Genomic DNA, 13665 nt, shown 5'->3' on the forward strand with positions numbered 1-13665 from the left:
GAGTTCCTTCAGTCTTAGAGCCAGACCACTGTTAGGACCAGATTGTTTGTATCACTTCATCATACTTATTGTGCATTCTTCTGCTGAATTCAATCCCAGACTGTCAGACAATGAATCCATGGTAAGAAAGGGCTGGCTAGGTACTTGAAGAGATGAGAGACCCTATTGATGAAGGCGTTACATCAGGTGATGGAGTTACAGCAGGTGATGGAGTTACAGCAGGTGATGGATTGTAACTATTCTCTCGATATTCAGGAATATCAGTAGATGACATGAGATGGTCAGATCCAGAGTTCACTTCATTCCAGAAGAAACAAATGAATGAAGCTGATCCGAGTGACTTTTTGCTTTCTTTTCGCATTAGCTGACTGATTGAGAGTTCTTCGATTTTTTTCTTTACTATGGGTGACACTAGTTACATTAGCTACTGAAAACCATTTCTGCTCAGGGATAGAGGATTCTGACATTTGATACTGGACCTTGTATTTGGAGCATTTCAGATTTCTCTTAATGATGATCAAAGATGGCAGAAAATCCAATGTGGCCGAAAAAAACATTAAGGATGCGCTGAACTCCGCTTGGCCCAAGGATTCCAGTGATCCATCGTTTGAGAAAAACGGATGCACAAGTCAAAAGTTAATGTACATACATGCATGTCCAACTTTGTCCTGTTGCTGGAGCTAGAGCTCTCAAGCTTGCGTTGCTTACATAGTATCACCACTTGAACCCAAGTAACGGGTGGTCTGCTGTTAAATTATTACAATATTGGGGAATTATTACATTATCAGGACCTGCGAAATGAAGGCTAACCTGATAGTGTAATAACCTCCCGTTAATGTAATACTTTATTACGTTATTGGTAAAAAGTGTATTACATTATTGGGAAATGCACTTCATTACATTATCAGGTTTTATTACATTTTCAATGGACGGAAGTGCAAATGTTTATTACATTATCAGGTTCTACAAAGCCTCTCACTCAGCAGACGTCCTGACGCCATGGTGAGAAAACAAGAGCGTTAACTGATAACCATAACCAGCTCACTTTAAGTGTCCCAGGAAAACATGACAGAGGAAACTGAAGAGGTTAAACGCATTATTCACACATTCATTTTGTAACAGTGAAAGGTCAAACTGAACGGTTTTGTGCTGTTTCATGGGGAATTTTGTGTTTGTTGTCATTTTGTCTCCGTTACTGTTTGAAGTTTTTTTGCATCTCTTTAAGGCAATTAAAGATTCGATTAGATTCTTCTTTTTTTAACTTCATTGTGTGTCTTTTGGAACCACTACCTGCCTCTTTCAGAAACATACTGTCCTGTACAAGTCCACGATATTTCATGGTTACATACACATTTTTACAGCTTTCTGGTATTTCAAATCAAATCAGCAGCTTTATAAAAATGATATTACATTATTATTATTATATTTGAATGTGCTACTAACTGATTACAAGTTACATACAAAGTAACAAAGAAAACGAGCAGAAGTAACTACATAGTACCTACTTTAATGATTGTCGCATTATATGGAAAAATCATACGGCTACATGTCAACTAAACCATAGTGATGAGCACTAAATTATCACTCAACTTTGTTCTTGATTATGGGATGGTGTTTTGAGGTCACAGATGAAAACATAATGTAAACCCACAAAACTACCATCTACAATATACAAAAGTATATTATATACTGTATATATATAAAGTCATTTTACTCAACTCCAGAAGCGTGTAAAAGGCTTTTATGTTGAGACCACGAACAGAATGAGGCACAGTTCGAGACCAAGCAACACGAACTATATTAACCTTGTTCTCTTTTTGCTACATCGCATCATGGTTTTCCTCGTCTCTCTCTCTGAGAGCAACCTGCTATGGCTCATCCGTGTTTTAAAGAACAGCACAATAATATGCATCCACATAATGAGCAACAATAAAGTGCTTATTTGTAGAGAAACCTAAATAAAACAAAGATTATTTAGTGTTGAATGTGCGAATGAGTAAATACCACAGCTACAATCCTGGAATCTAAGCACCAATTTCAGGGCATGAAACCAACAACGGAGCCAGAAGGGATTAATGACAAACCTTTTACATCAACAATAAAAATCATTATTCAATCAACAGAAAAACAATAGGTTTCATAACAATGACATAATTAGGCATAGACTTAGTCAACTTATTTGTGCTACAGTTTTTAAGATATGACACTAAACAGATGTGTTAGTGATTAATGAGTGGGCGGAATAAATAAAGAGTTAGAGGAATTAATGAAGCAGAATGCTGATAATACTTTGTGGCTGGACCCTGTATCTGCTCAGTAGGTTCATAAATGTGACGGTTTTTAACCTTTGCCCACAGCATTTGGAAGAAGTGGAACTCTTGAAGTGTCTCAGGTGAACACTATTTCAATTATAATCATAAACACAAAGATATGAGGTCACTACTGACAAGGATAAAACCTAATCAATTGGAAGATCTTTTGTTTAACTTTTCTTTCATCTTCTCACCTTCTTATTATAGGTAAATGCGCTCCAGACAAAAACAGACACTTTATGCCCCAACTTGCGCCACAACGCCACCATAACTTAACATAAGATTACTACTACAGTAAGACTAAACTGTAATGTTGCTGCAGGTTTTCCAACAGTCAACCCGTATCCGTCTCAGATCAACTGAGAACATGGGTTTCTTCTACAAAGAAGGCTGCGCACACTTGCGCACACAAATCCTCAGCTACAAAGATAAAGGTCGCTGTGTTCAAAGACAACGAGGCATCACTTACCAAAAAGGAGTTAAACCCTGTAATACATCCATTCAGTATAAAAACACTATAAATAAGACACCTGATTAACGTTTAACTGAATAAAACTCACAGATTCATCTGATAACACAGAGTCTAAATCCATCTGATTGTTGAGAGGACATTAACACTGTCTCTGTGACTCGTCACCCTGCCGTTCCTTGTTTTTTTGATGTTGCAAACATAGTCCCCATCCTGAGTCTATAGTTTTGTCTGCATTGTTTGACTGTGTCTGCCACTAAATGTTCCTGGGGATATTGTAGGACATAGACAGTGGTGGCGCGTTGGGGACAAGGGTTGTGGTGGGAGAGCTGATTTCAGCGGGGTACGGCTGCAGGCCCATCTGCTTGTTGTCGTGCAGTTTGCGGACGACTATGTGGCAAAAGTCTTCGTCGTGCCTGTGACAGTTGTCCAGGAGCTGACGGACCTTGGCGGCTCGGGTGGGCTGGTTTGTCACAAGCTCGTAATCTTCTCGCATCAGCATGGAGCGAGCCAGGAGGGCGTCCAAGCTCTGGTTCAAACACGCCTCGGTCATCTGACAGACGATCGCCTCGCGGTGTGTCGCAATCCACTGAGTGATGGGGCCCGGTGAGGGCGAAGACTGCTGCAGTGGTGGCAAGTAATCTGTAAGGGGAGGTGACAGAGCAGGAGTTGGGGGGAATAAATGTAAGATAATTAATGACAAATTATTAAAGCTGCAGTGTGCCATGTCTGGTGATTTTTGTTGTTGATGATGTTATTATTATTCTGCCTCCGATTGGTCCTCAAAACAGAAACAGTGTAATATTATTAGTCTGAAAATGACTCCGTCAGGCTAAACCTGACTTTTGAGCTCAGTGTTTGTGTGTATATGTAACAGGGTGAGCTACTGCAGCCTATTTGTTACATACTGCAATTTATTACACAACGGTTAATTATTTCATTTTTCCTTTTCATGTGATAATTACACAAAATGTACTTTAAGTTTTTGTTACACTGACACGGGAGTTTAAGTTGTCATGTGGAACCTTGTAGGATGCCCACCATTTATTTAAGGGTGTGTCCCGCCCTCATCTCTCCCCCTGTGCTGCTGTACACTGAGGGAGATGTGCGCGTCACGTGTGCTTGTGTTATTTCCGTATTGTTTAGCACCGTCATTGAGCACATTCTTGCCAAATTTGGCACACTGTTACGTAGGTTTATTTTAGAGACGGCACATTTCCCTACGTTTCACATGCTGGTGGGACTTTCTTTTTATCTTGTGTAAGGAACGGAGACTGCCTCCAAAGATATTCGTTTGTATGGTGAGTTCTACACAACGCACACATTACACCGGTTACATACACCAGCACTGCAGGGGCGGGTGGGTACACATTTATCCCATCAAAGTGTCAAACGACCGCGTTTTTTTTGAACAGGAGAATTCACTGATGAAACTTTCTGTGGGCACTTTTTGCAGCCATGCTGCTTTACTAGAGCCGTGTTACTGTTGCCTCCACCTGTCGTGATAGAAATCAAAGCACTCCCTATGTGCAGCACAGAATTATCACTGGGTGACACAACTGTAGTAACACTTACTAAGTATTAATTAAGCAATAACTGTATTCTCTGGTGTTTTCTCTCCAGGACAGTTATCCAATTTAATGACAATGCTTATCTACCTTTGTGCACAAGTAAACAGACACCTTCAAGAGCATTTCCCTGAATAACAGAGTGATAATAAGTGCAATCCGATTATTAATAAGCCAGAGAGTCTGTTCTTCAACTTGCTTGTACCTTGTTGCAGGGGCTGCGGCTTGAGGGCGAGTTTGTCCAGTTGAGTTTCACACTCGGGCAGGTCAAGATTGGTGGGACAATTCAGATCATTCATATCCCTGGTGGATTGGAAGCAGTTATGATCAATCAGAGACCCTGGAGGCTCCAGAGAAGGAGCTCTGGCTGAGCATGGCAGGTCATCTTCTATACATGAGAAAGAGCAGAGTAAGATGTATGATCACTACTCATTATATACTGCAAAGGCACAAAATGCCTGTGCTGCAGTCATTACCTTTGGACGAGTCAGTGTTACTGCTGACGAGGGCACCTGGTAGAGAAATGTCTGTGTCCTGGGAGGAACAAGAGCCTGGGCCTGATATGTTGCTCTCCTGTAACAGAACAGACACCGCTGTTACATTTACATTTATACACACTTATACAGTACATTATGAATAACTTAATACCATAACAGCTCTAAAATAAATAACTACCTCACCGATATTTCTACAAACTTATCAGTGCATAAGTACAGCTTATCCTAAACGTAGGTGAGAATGTGTTGACACTGACCGGCCAGGGGCTGGGCCTGTTGTTCAGTATGTTCCGGGGTCCCTCCTCACTCATGTTCTCACATGTCGACTGAGCTGAACAGCAGCCTGATCTCTGCCTTAACTGCGGAGTGAGGAAGAGGAGTTGCATGAGAAAGAAGAGCAGGAGAACGAGCCATGTACTGACATAAAGAATACATGTGTGAAATGATATCAGCCAGCAGTAGTGACTCCAAAATTGTAGTTACCAAAATATATCACAGTATTTAATTGGAGGCTCTTATACACGCACGGTGAAAAAACGTGAAAAACAAACTGTCCATACAAAGGAAACATAACAGAAGACCAAAATAGCACAGTATAGCATTTATCACACGACTGGGTACAGTTCACATTTCAGCCAGTGCCGTTACAGTACTTTGAATTCAGTACTGGTGCCCAGTGATACCCTTTTTAATATTTACTTTACTCTTTTGTATCAAAATCATTCACCAAATGTACACCTCCATCACACACACACACACACACACACACACACACACACACAGCGGGAGAGAGAGAAGTGAAAAGAGGAAGGATGTGTTTAAGGAAATTATGATCTTAACTTTTGCCCTGTCACTGCCTTTTAGTCACAGTAACATTTGCCCCAAATTACACACAGTTTTTTGGATTTTCAACTTTCATTTGTTGTTAAATGTTGGTAAATCACCACTATTTTTAGTTTAACCGCCTATAGTTCTGCTTCAGTTAAACACATTTACAACTTGGACCTGCCCTGTACGATCACAACTGTCCCACAGTCTCCGGCCGACACGAAAACAAAACACTCATTCAGGAAAGATCTTTTCCTGCCCAAATCATCCCCATTCACTTTGTTATCTTCAAAAGTGAAGAAACTAATCCCTGCCTTCGACCCCATTTGCATATCCATAATCTGAACTACAATGAACTGAACAATTGAAATGCAACTGAAAATGTCCAATTTTGTTAATCCTGGTTCATTCAGCTGTCACAGCTGTCACTCTGATCAGAAATAAGTGTGATTTATACTTGTTCATTGACATCTGGATGTATTTTACCTAATTCTATTAGCCTGCAGTACTGTAAATATGTCGCATTAATTCTACTTTTGTGCAACAGCCCTCAGGAAGCAGTATGAGATCTTAGGAATTGTTCTCTTGTTTGCATCAAACTGCAATGAGTAGTCGTGATCCATTGCAAATACACCAAAAATACTGCACACTAGTATTGAATATTTGCTTCTTCATTCTAATGTTCCATAGTGGGTTTGACTCAGCTGTTGTAGCAGATGTAGACAGATAAGCAGATGATGTCATTAAAAGGCAAAACATGACCTTTATGACACTCTTCACATTTGTTTCTGCATTTTTTAGAGCCTGTCAAGTGTTTACTGGGTAACAAAAAAAATGAGTTTAATAGAATGTCACTTGCCTTCGACCTCTGGATCTGCAGAACAGCCTCTAAGAACTCGACTTCATCAAAATTTCTCACCATGGGCTCCAGCTCAATCAAACACTCTGAAATGGAGGAAAAAACGTTAAGTAGGAAGAGGGAAAACATTCCTGCCACCAGTGACTGTGATTCTGTTTAGGAACATTTCGTTCAACTTTTATACTCTGATAGAAGACAGGTGTATGGGCATTTAGAGTCCAGAAAGAGCCACTCATGAGAAATGGTGAAGCCATGGCATAACATGAACATGCATACTTTGAGAAAAAGCTGTTTCTGGGAGTTGACAGGAAGCTGACATGACAGGAAGCTGACAATTAGTCACTGCTTCGTCAGGGAAAAAGTATCTTTTGACTCTTACTTAACATGACCACAGTCATTCTAGATTGTGAAAACAGAAAAAGTAAGGTTTGTAACACTCTGCTGGAAATGACTTCTTGCAGTTGCGCAGTTGGTGTGAAATTACTGAGGAAGGAGGGTCGCTCGTCGGGGTTTGCGGTCCAGCCACAGGTCATTAGACTGATGAGGGTCCCTCTGCTGGGGATGTCCACGGGCAGGCTGTCCAAGCTTGTGTCTGGACGCATCCCATGCAGCACGCGGAACATGATCGTCATGGGGTTTGTCACCTCTGTGACAACACACACATAGATTAATTTATTCTTTGAGCAAATGAAAGTGACACATCTAAGTAAAATGTACAAAATAGCAGTTTAATATAATATAAAATACTGTTACCTTCAAATGGTATTTGCCTGGACAGCACCTCCCACATAATAATGGCATAGCTGTTATGTAATCATGAAGAAGAGAAGAGATTTGTGTCATCAGCGTGCCCGGTATTCCCCCACAGCATAGAGGAATTTTACAACAAGCTAAAAAAAGCTGCTTTAGGGAAGTGCTGACTGATTGACCCGATAGACAATAAACTTATTGACAACTCTTACAACAAAGAGGTTTTATTCCTTTACAGATTTAGTAAAAATCATCTCTCCCTCCCTCTCACAGTTTCCTGAAATCAGGTCATCCCTGGCTGCTTTAGACAGGTTTAACAGGTTTGGCAGTTTTATTTAAGTGGGCTGTACAGTGTTCTGTTTTTTATGTGCAAAAATAAAAAGCCCTGCTGATTCACCTTCAAACACAGAAAAAAGAAATCCCAGGTGCTGCTGACTGTTACAGAAATATTTACTTTATTGAAGTTCACAGCGGTGTGGAGAACTTCCTAAGAGCTCACGCATTCACAAGTTCTGTCCAAAACGGTAACCACTGATCATTTGAACATTATGTACATTGAACATAATTATATGTAACTAATGATATAAAAGCCACACCCAGATTAACGGATTTATTATGGTTCACATCTGCTACCAGTGCAGAGCACGGTTAATGTTGTGGTGGTGACTAGATGAATCAGCATATTCACATGTCAAGATCATGCATCTTCAAACCACCAGGGAATTTTGTGATGGATGTTAATACCAGGTCCAAAGAGGATGTCTGTCTCACCTGTACATGTCGTGCTTCACGTCAGCGCGGCGGCTCTTGGATTGTTCATACTCCTCAGGAGGCATATAGATCACTGTGCCACCCATTTCTGTGGGTATAGGCCCCGATCCTTTACTGACAGACAGCTGTCGCCACTTTGAAAGGCCAAAGTCAGCAATCTGGGCAAACAACAGGATATGAACACTACTTGTACTGTTTGTTTGTTTGTTTTCCAACTAAACAAACTTTAAAAACTTTTCTCTGATTGAACTTTAAATGTCATGATTCAGGTAAGTGACAAAACATTATCATAAGAGCTACAACGTATATATATTGTAACAGAATATGTTTGAAGCAAGTCAAGTGTGGACTTAAATGATTTAAGAAAACAGCATTTTTATATGAATAAGCCTGTGATTCTATATTCATGACAACCACTTGAATTTTTTATTGACTAACAAGACAACATGTCACAAATATATATAGTGTCTTATATGATACCAAGTTCTCACTGATACACACACGCACATACCTTTACGTGAAATTCACCATCCAGCAGTATGTTCTGTGTCTTTAAGTCATGATGTAAGAGGGGTGGGTTCATGTTGTGAAGGAAATTAACCCCAAGAGCAATTTCGTACAGAATCCTCAGTCGCAGAGGCCAAGCCAGAACAGGGTACATGTCTTTCTGCAGGAAAACACAAAAGAACCGGTTCACAAAAAAACAAAACTCAGTAAATGTGTCATTCCACATTATGTTGTAGCATTGCTCTAAAAAACAAACAAAAAACTTTGCTCATTAACGTATACTTAATTGACCGAGTGTACATCATAGAAATGACAATAAATGTGAATATGATAAAGTTGGAAACAAGATTGCATCAGGGTAAAGTTACGGGAAACACATTTTATTTATGTACTTATGTTACATTTAAAGCTCCAGAGTGAAACCTGGAGTAAGAGTAATTAGTACAACAGTGTGGTCTATGACCCTTCAGTCAATGCTATGAGCTTGTTTCATAGCACGCGCACACACACACGCATGCACGATGCTTCAACTCGATGCTTCACTGTAACACACACCTGTGCTTTGTGGCCTGACAAAAGTCTCTCTACAGCAGTGTTTATCAAACTTTTTCAGACCAAGGACCTCTTAACCCAGAAAAAAACACTCACAGACCACCTAAGCCCCAAAACAATATGCCCATGTCAACCGTTCACAAATTACAACCTCCTAAAATGAACTAGTTGATTTGATATTGAAAACAACACATATGTCACTGGCAGTTTGAGAAACATTGAAATTAAAACACTGACATTTTAAATTTTAAAACATGATATGTTACTTGCTTTTCACCTCGGGGACCACTAGGGGTCACTCACAGACCACCAGTGGCCGAGAAAGGCTGCTCTACAGTGAAAGTGTGTTGAACATAACAGAAGATTCCCTGCTCTGACAAAACCAAGATGACGTGTAGGTGGGAATTTCCCCCAAACTTTCACTTTTGGTTGATATACATATCATACATGTTTAGGATGAGTATTGCATGAAAGACAAACAAGAAAGAGGGCATGCCAACAATGAAGTGAGTCCCTCCTCACAGACACACAACACAAGTGGAAAAACAAGATCTGCAATTGGATCAGTGATAAATAAGCAAGAGCGCGTTGCTTTTAGTTTCTGATTAGTCATATATTAGTTCTTGTTTCCTAAATGAAAGAGGAAGATGATGGCCTCATGGATTTGATAGCTACCTCATGGAGCAACAGGTCCAGAGAGCCGTTGCTCATAAACTCTGTGACGATACAGAAGAACTCCGGCTCATTGCAGATGCCAAAGATCTGGATGATGTAGTTGAATCTGGCTTTGTGGAGCACTTCTGCCTCCTTCAGCAGACAATTCCTCTCCCTGAAACACAGAAACAGGGTCAGGCTTCACTCTCACTCTTGATACGACAATGTGATGACCACAACAATGGCATTTAAAGTGTGTGCACAGAGGAACGGGTCGTAACATTAGGCTGAAGCGTTTAGGTGTCAACCATTTTATTATACAAAGTTGCATTATTGTATTATTTACAGATAATGCCACAGTGCGACCTCAATAAAACCCAGCCAGCTTTCTGCCAATCCCCAAATGTCACCACATCATTACACAGTGGAATAAGAGGTTGTAAGGGCAGGTTAGTTGAAAATGTACATCTCAACAAGTTTCAGCTGATGAGGTAATACAGTATACTAAATGGATCACAAAACTAGCTAATATTTACAAAATGGATCACAAAACTAGCTAATATTTACGAAATGGATCACAAAACTAGCTAATATTTACGAAATGGATCACAAAACCAACTAATATTTACTAAATGGATCAGCTAACATTTAATTCTCAATGGGAACCAGACAAACAAGAAAAGTTGTTATTTTATCTCTGGCCACATCTGACACATTTTTGTGAGTAGCATAACACAAAGAGTGAAGGAGGAGGACATTTTCTGGGGAAAAAGGTTATAGAAGGAAGAAATTAAATGAAGATTTTTTTTTTTTTAACCTGGTGAATGTAATACTGGTGAATGTATCATCACCATGGAAAACTGAACAGCTCTGGTGGAGGTTTATGCATCTCTGAGTGCTGCCTCTAATGGTTACTATGAAACATAACTGCTCTCATAGTTCAGTGTATGTATATTTTTGTGTGTGTGTCGTGTTGGAAAAGTCTTTGTGACAGCACAGAACACACAGTGTTCAGCACACATGCCTGTGTGGACAGGGAATGAGTAGAACCATAACAATGTCATGTGTTGATGTCAATGGGGACAGCAGAGAAAACAAGATGTAGAAGCAATTAGAGGAAAACTCTCCATGTGTGCTATTTTTAGGATAGTTAGTAGTGGTTTACCATGCTGTCAGACAGAATATGTTATGGAAATGTTGTTAGTGAGGAAAGTACAATGTATTCCCAACATAGCGTACAGTTTGTGTAACTGTCTCTTATTCAGCTTGTCTTCATCATAGCTCACATCACAACAAGGCCTAACTCGAACCAGGTTCATCAGTCTAGCCTCAATAAAAACATGCTGTGTGCTGAACACTGTAACCCACAAACTAAAAACTGAAGTGTCCCTTTAATAGGATGAGGTATAGGTGGTACCTTTCCCCGAAAGGAGAGTCGAGTTTCAGGCACTTGATGGCCACAGTGGTTCTCCAGTCCGAGTGCTGCGCCTTGAACACGGTACCGAAGCCGCCTCTGCTCAGGTAGTACAGGTCGGTCAGCTTCTGATAGCGGATCACTGGCAAGGTGCTGGTCAGATTGCCCATGTTCACACAGCCTGCGGACGCGCACGACTCCATGGCAGTTAGTGGTGATTTGAATTGGAAGAGAAGCCTATGAAGATGTCTGCTTCGCAGGGTCAGCCGCTGAAAGGAGAACTACCGCTTTTAGGTTTACGCAGCGAGGACGAGGAGCCCTCCCGTCAACACGCGTGCCTAGACAGCGCTAACAGGCTAAAGGCTAACGACAGGCTGGACAAACGGTTTAAAAATCCAGTTAAACTCCGCGCAACTCACGGCCACACTCAAATGTACACGCACGTCCGCGTCTTTCACACAGTGGGGGCTTGTTATACCTGCTGCCACAGTCTAAATGAGAACAACAACAGAACCGCTGAGATCCGCTTCCATGAAAGCAGGTGCTTTATTATTGCTAATGACGACACACTTCCGGGTTTTAAAATGATGCGTTTAGGGCCGCAGGTTTTTACACCTCCACGCAATACGACGTGTTACAACATATAACTCGAATACGACGAAGGAGAGGAATTAAAATGTCTTGCGGAGTTCATTTCAGTTTCGGTTGGAGCAGGGACACGCCCCCCTTTGAGCCTGACAGCGAATGAAACGATCGAAACACCGTGGACTTTCCCACACATGGGACTTTCCTAACAAACGTATGCCTACTCACACTCACGCTTATTACTCAATATTTTTATGACACAAAATGTCACACGAGACAAATTAATAATATAATAGAGAAGGAGAAAAAACACGATCAATCAAAAATAAGAAAACTTTTTTGGAAAATGGGCATTCTGGCATAAAAGCACATTTAATCTTGTTTAAGCATGAGGTTTTTTATATGAATCTATTGTCATTATATTTAATAGTAACATAGCTCCACAATGCAAGTGTACAAGCCTAATTATGATGTTGTATGTGATGTTTTTGAATAATTAAATCAGCATTAACAAGAATAACTTTTGATTTAGTTTCACATAGTTAACCAACTTCTAAATCCCACTCCTGTTCACCAAAGAAAGTTGAACTAATTTCAATTGTCCCCATTGATTATTTTATATTATATATTATCAGGGTTGTAATGTCACAAAGTACAAATACTTTGTTACTGTACTTAAGTACAAAATTCCCATATCTGTACTTTACTTTGTTATTTATATTTTTGGCAACTTTTACTTTTACTCCACGACATTTCCTCAAACCATCTTTGTTACTCCTTACTACCAAATAAAATCAGAAGAGCACACTCAACTTAACCCCACAACTAACAGAGCCAGGAAATGAACACACAACCTCCCAGTTGAATGACATCTCACCCTACCACTTTTAATACTTTTACTTCCAAAACTTAAGCACATTTTATATCAGAAAATAACTACACTAAATGACATATACGTAAGATTTTTACCTGAGTAATATTATAAAAAGGTGACTTCAACTTCTACCAAAGTCATTTTCTGGTAAGATACTTGTACTTTTAATCAAATATAACTGTATACTTAGACTGTATATTATTACTTTCCCTCTGAGATGCAGGTCTGCACTTGTGTGGTCATGGAATGATACAATACAACTAATGGGATATAACCACCAAAAAAAAAGTATATGAAACAAACATTTTATACATCTCAAAGACAGTTATGTGCAGGAGAACTCAGTTTTCCACTAGATGGCGATGACAGAACATTTATGATGAACTTTATTTGTCTTTGACTGTGTAGATCAGAGGTGTCAAACTCAATTACATTAGTGACATGAATGAACAACTCTAGGGCCAGGCGAGATCAAGTAACATAACATAACATAACATAACATAAATTAAACATATATCATATTAAGATACATGAGTTAATGCCATGGACACTTTTTTATATGAAATTAAAAAAAACATATTTACCCATGGAATAGCCTCAGAAGTGCTAAATATCAACAGTGGACTAGTGTTTGACAGTTATATACACAACAGTTGGAGCATAAATGCAGAAGAGTGCTAGCTATTAGGTGGTAAATAATATGCAAATTAGTTCCCATTACATTCAGCAGCATAATAATGCAGGAGAACAGCACATACAGGCCTGTAGTCACCTGTACCTCAGCCAATAATGTTGTGTACTTATGTACGATACCTTTTCCAGATGTTTAAAGCTAAAAGAGAGGAACCGAAATACAGCCCCCTTATAACCCCCTCCGGATACGGTTCTGTGTTTTCAAAGTCCACATTTAATTGTTTGATTTATTTTATTACAGGTCACTTGGCATGTGGTACTAATATGTGTGTCAACAGATTTGCTTTTATTACGATTAGATTTTTGATTATCAGTATGTATTATTACTTTCT

General features: G+C 39.7%; 1 protein-coding gene across 1 annotated transcript; it reads right to left on the reverse strand.

Annotated features, from left to right (window-relative positions):
- Window positions 1-2072: 2072 nt before the first annotated feature.
- On the reverse strand, window positions 2073-11860 carry LOC122774301 (receptor-interacting serine/threonine-protein kinase 2-like). The gene is made up of 11 exons (XM_044033442.1): window positions 11185-11860; window positions 9789-9942; window positions 8566-8721; window positions 8055-8212; window positions 7287-7336; window positions 7018-7179; window positions 6534-6619; window positions 5104-5205; window positions 4826-4922; window positions 4555-4737; window positions 2073-3423 (listed from the first exon to the last, which is right to left on the reverse strand). Exons 1-11 carry the CDS (start codon window positions 11382-11384, stop codon window positions 3038-3040), a joined length of 1734 nt encoding a protein of 577 aa, XP_043889377.1. The 5' UTR covers window positions 11385-11860; the 3' UTR covers window positions 2073-3037.
- Between the last annotated feature and the right edge of the window lie 1805 nt (window positions 11861-13665).

This window comes from Solea senegalensis, linkage group LG1 (genome assembly GCF_019176455.1).
Source record: "Solea senegalensis isolate Sse05_10M linkage group LG1, IFAPA_SoseM_1, whole genome shotgun sequence".
Lineage (NCBI taxonomy): Eukaryota > Metazoa > Chordata > Actinopteri > Pleuronectiformes > Soleidae > Solea > Solea senegalensis.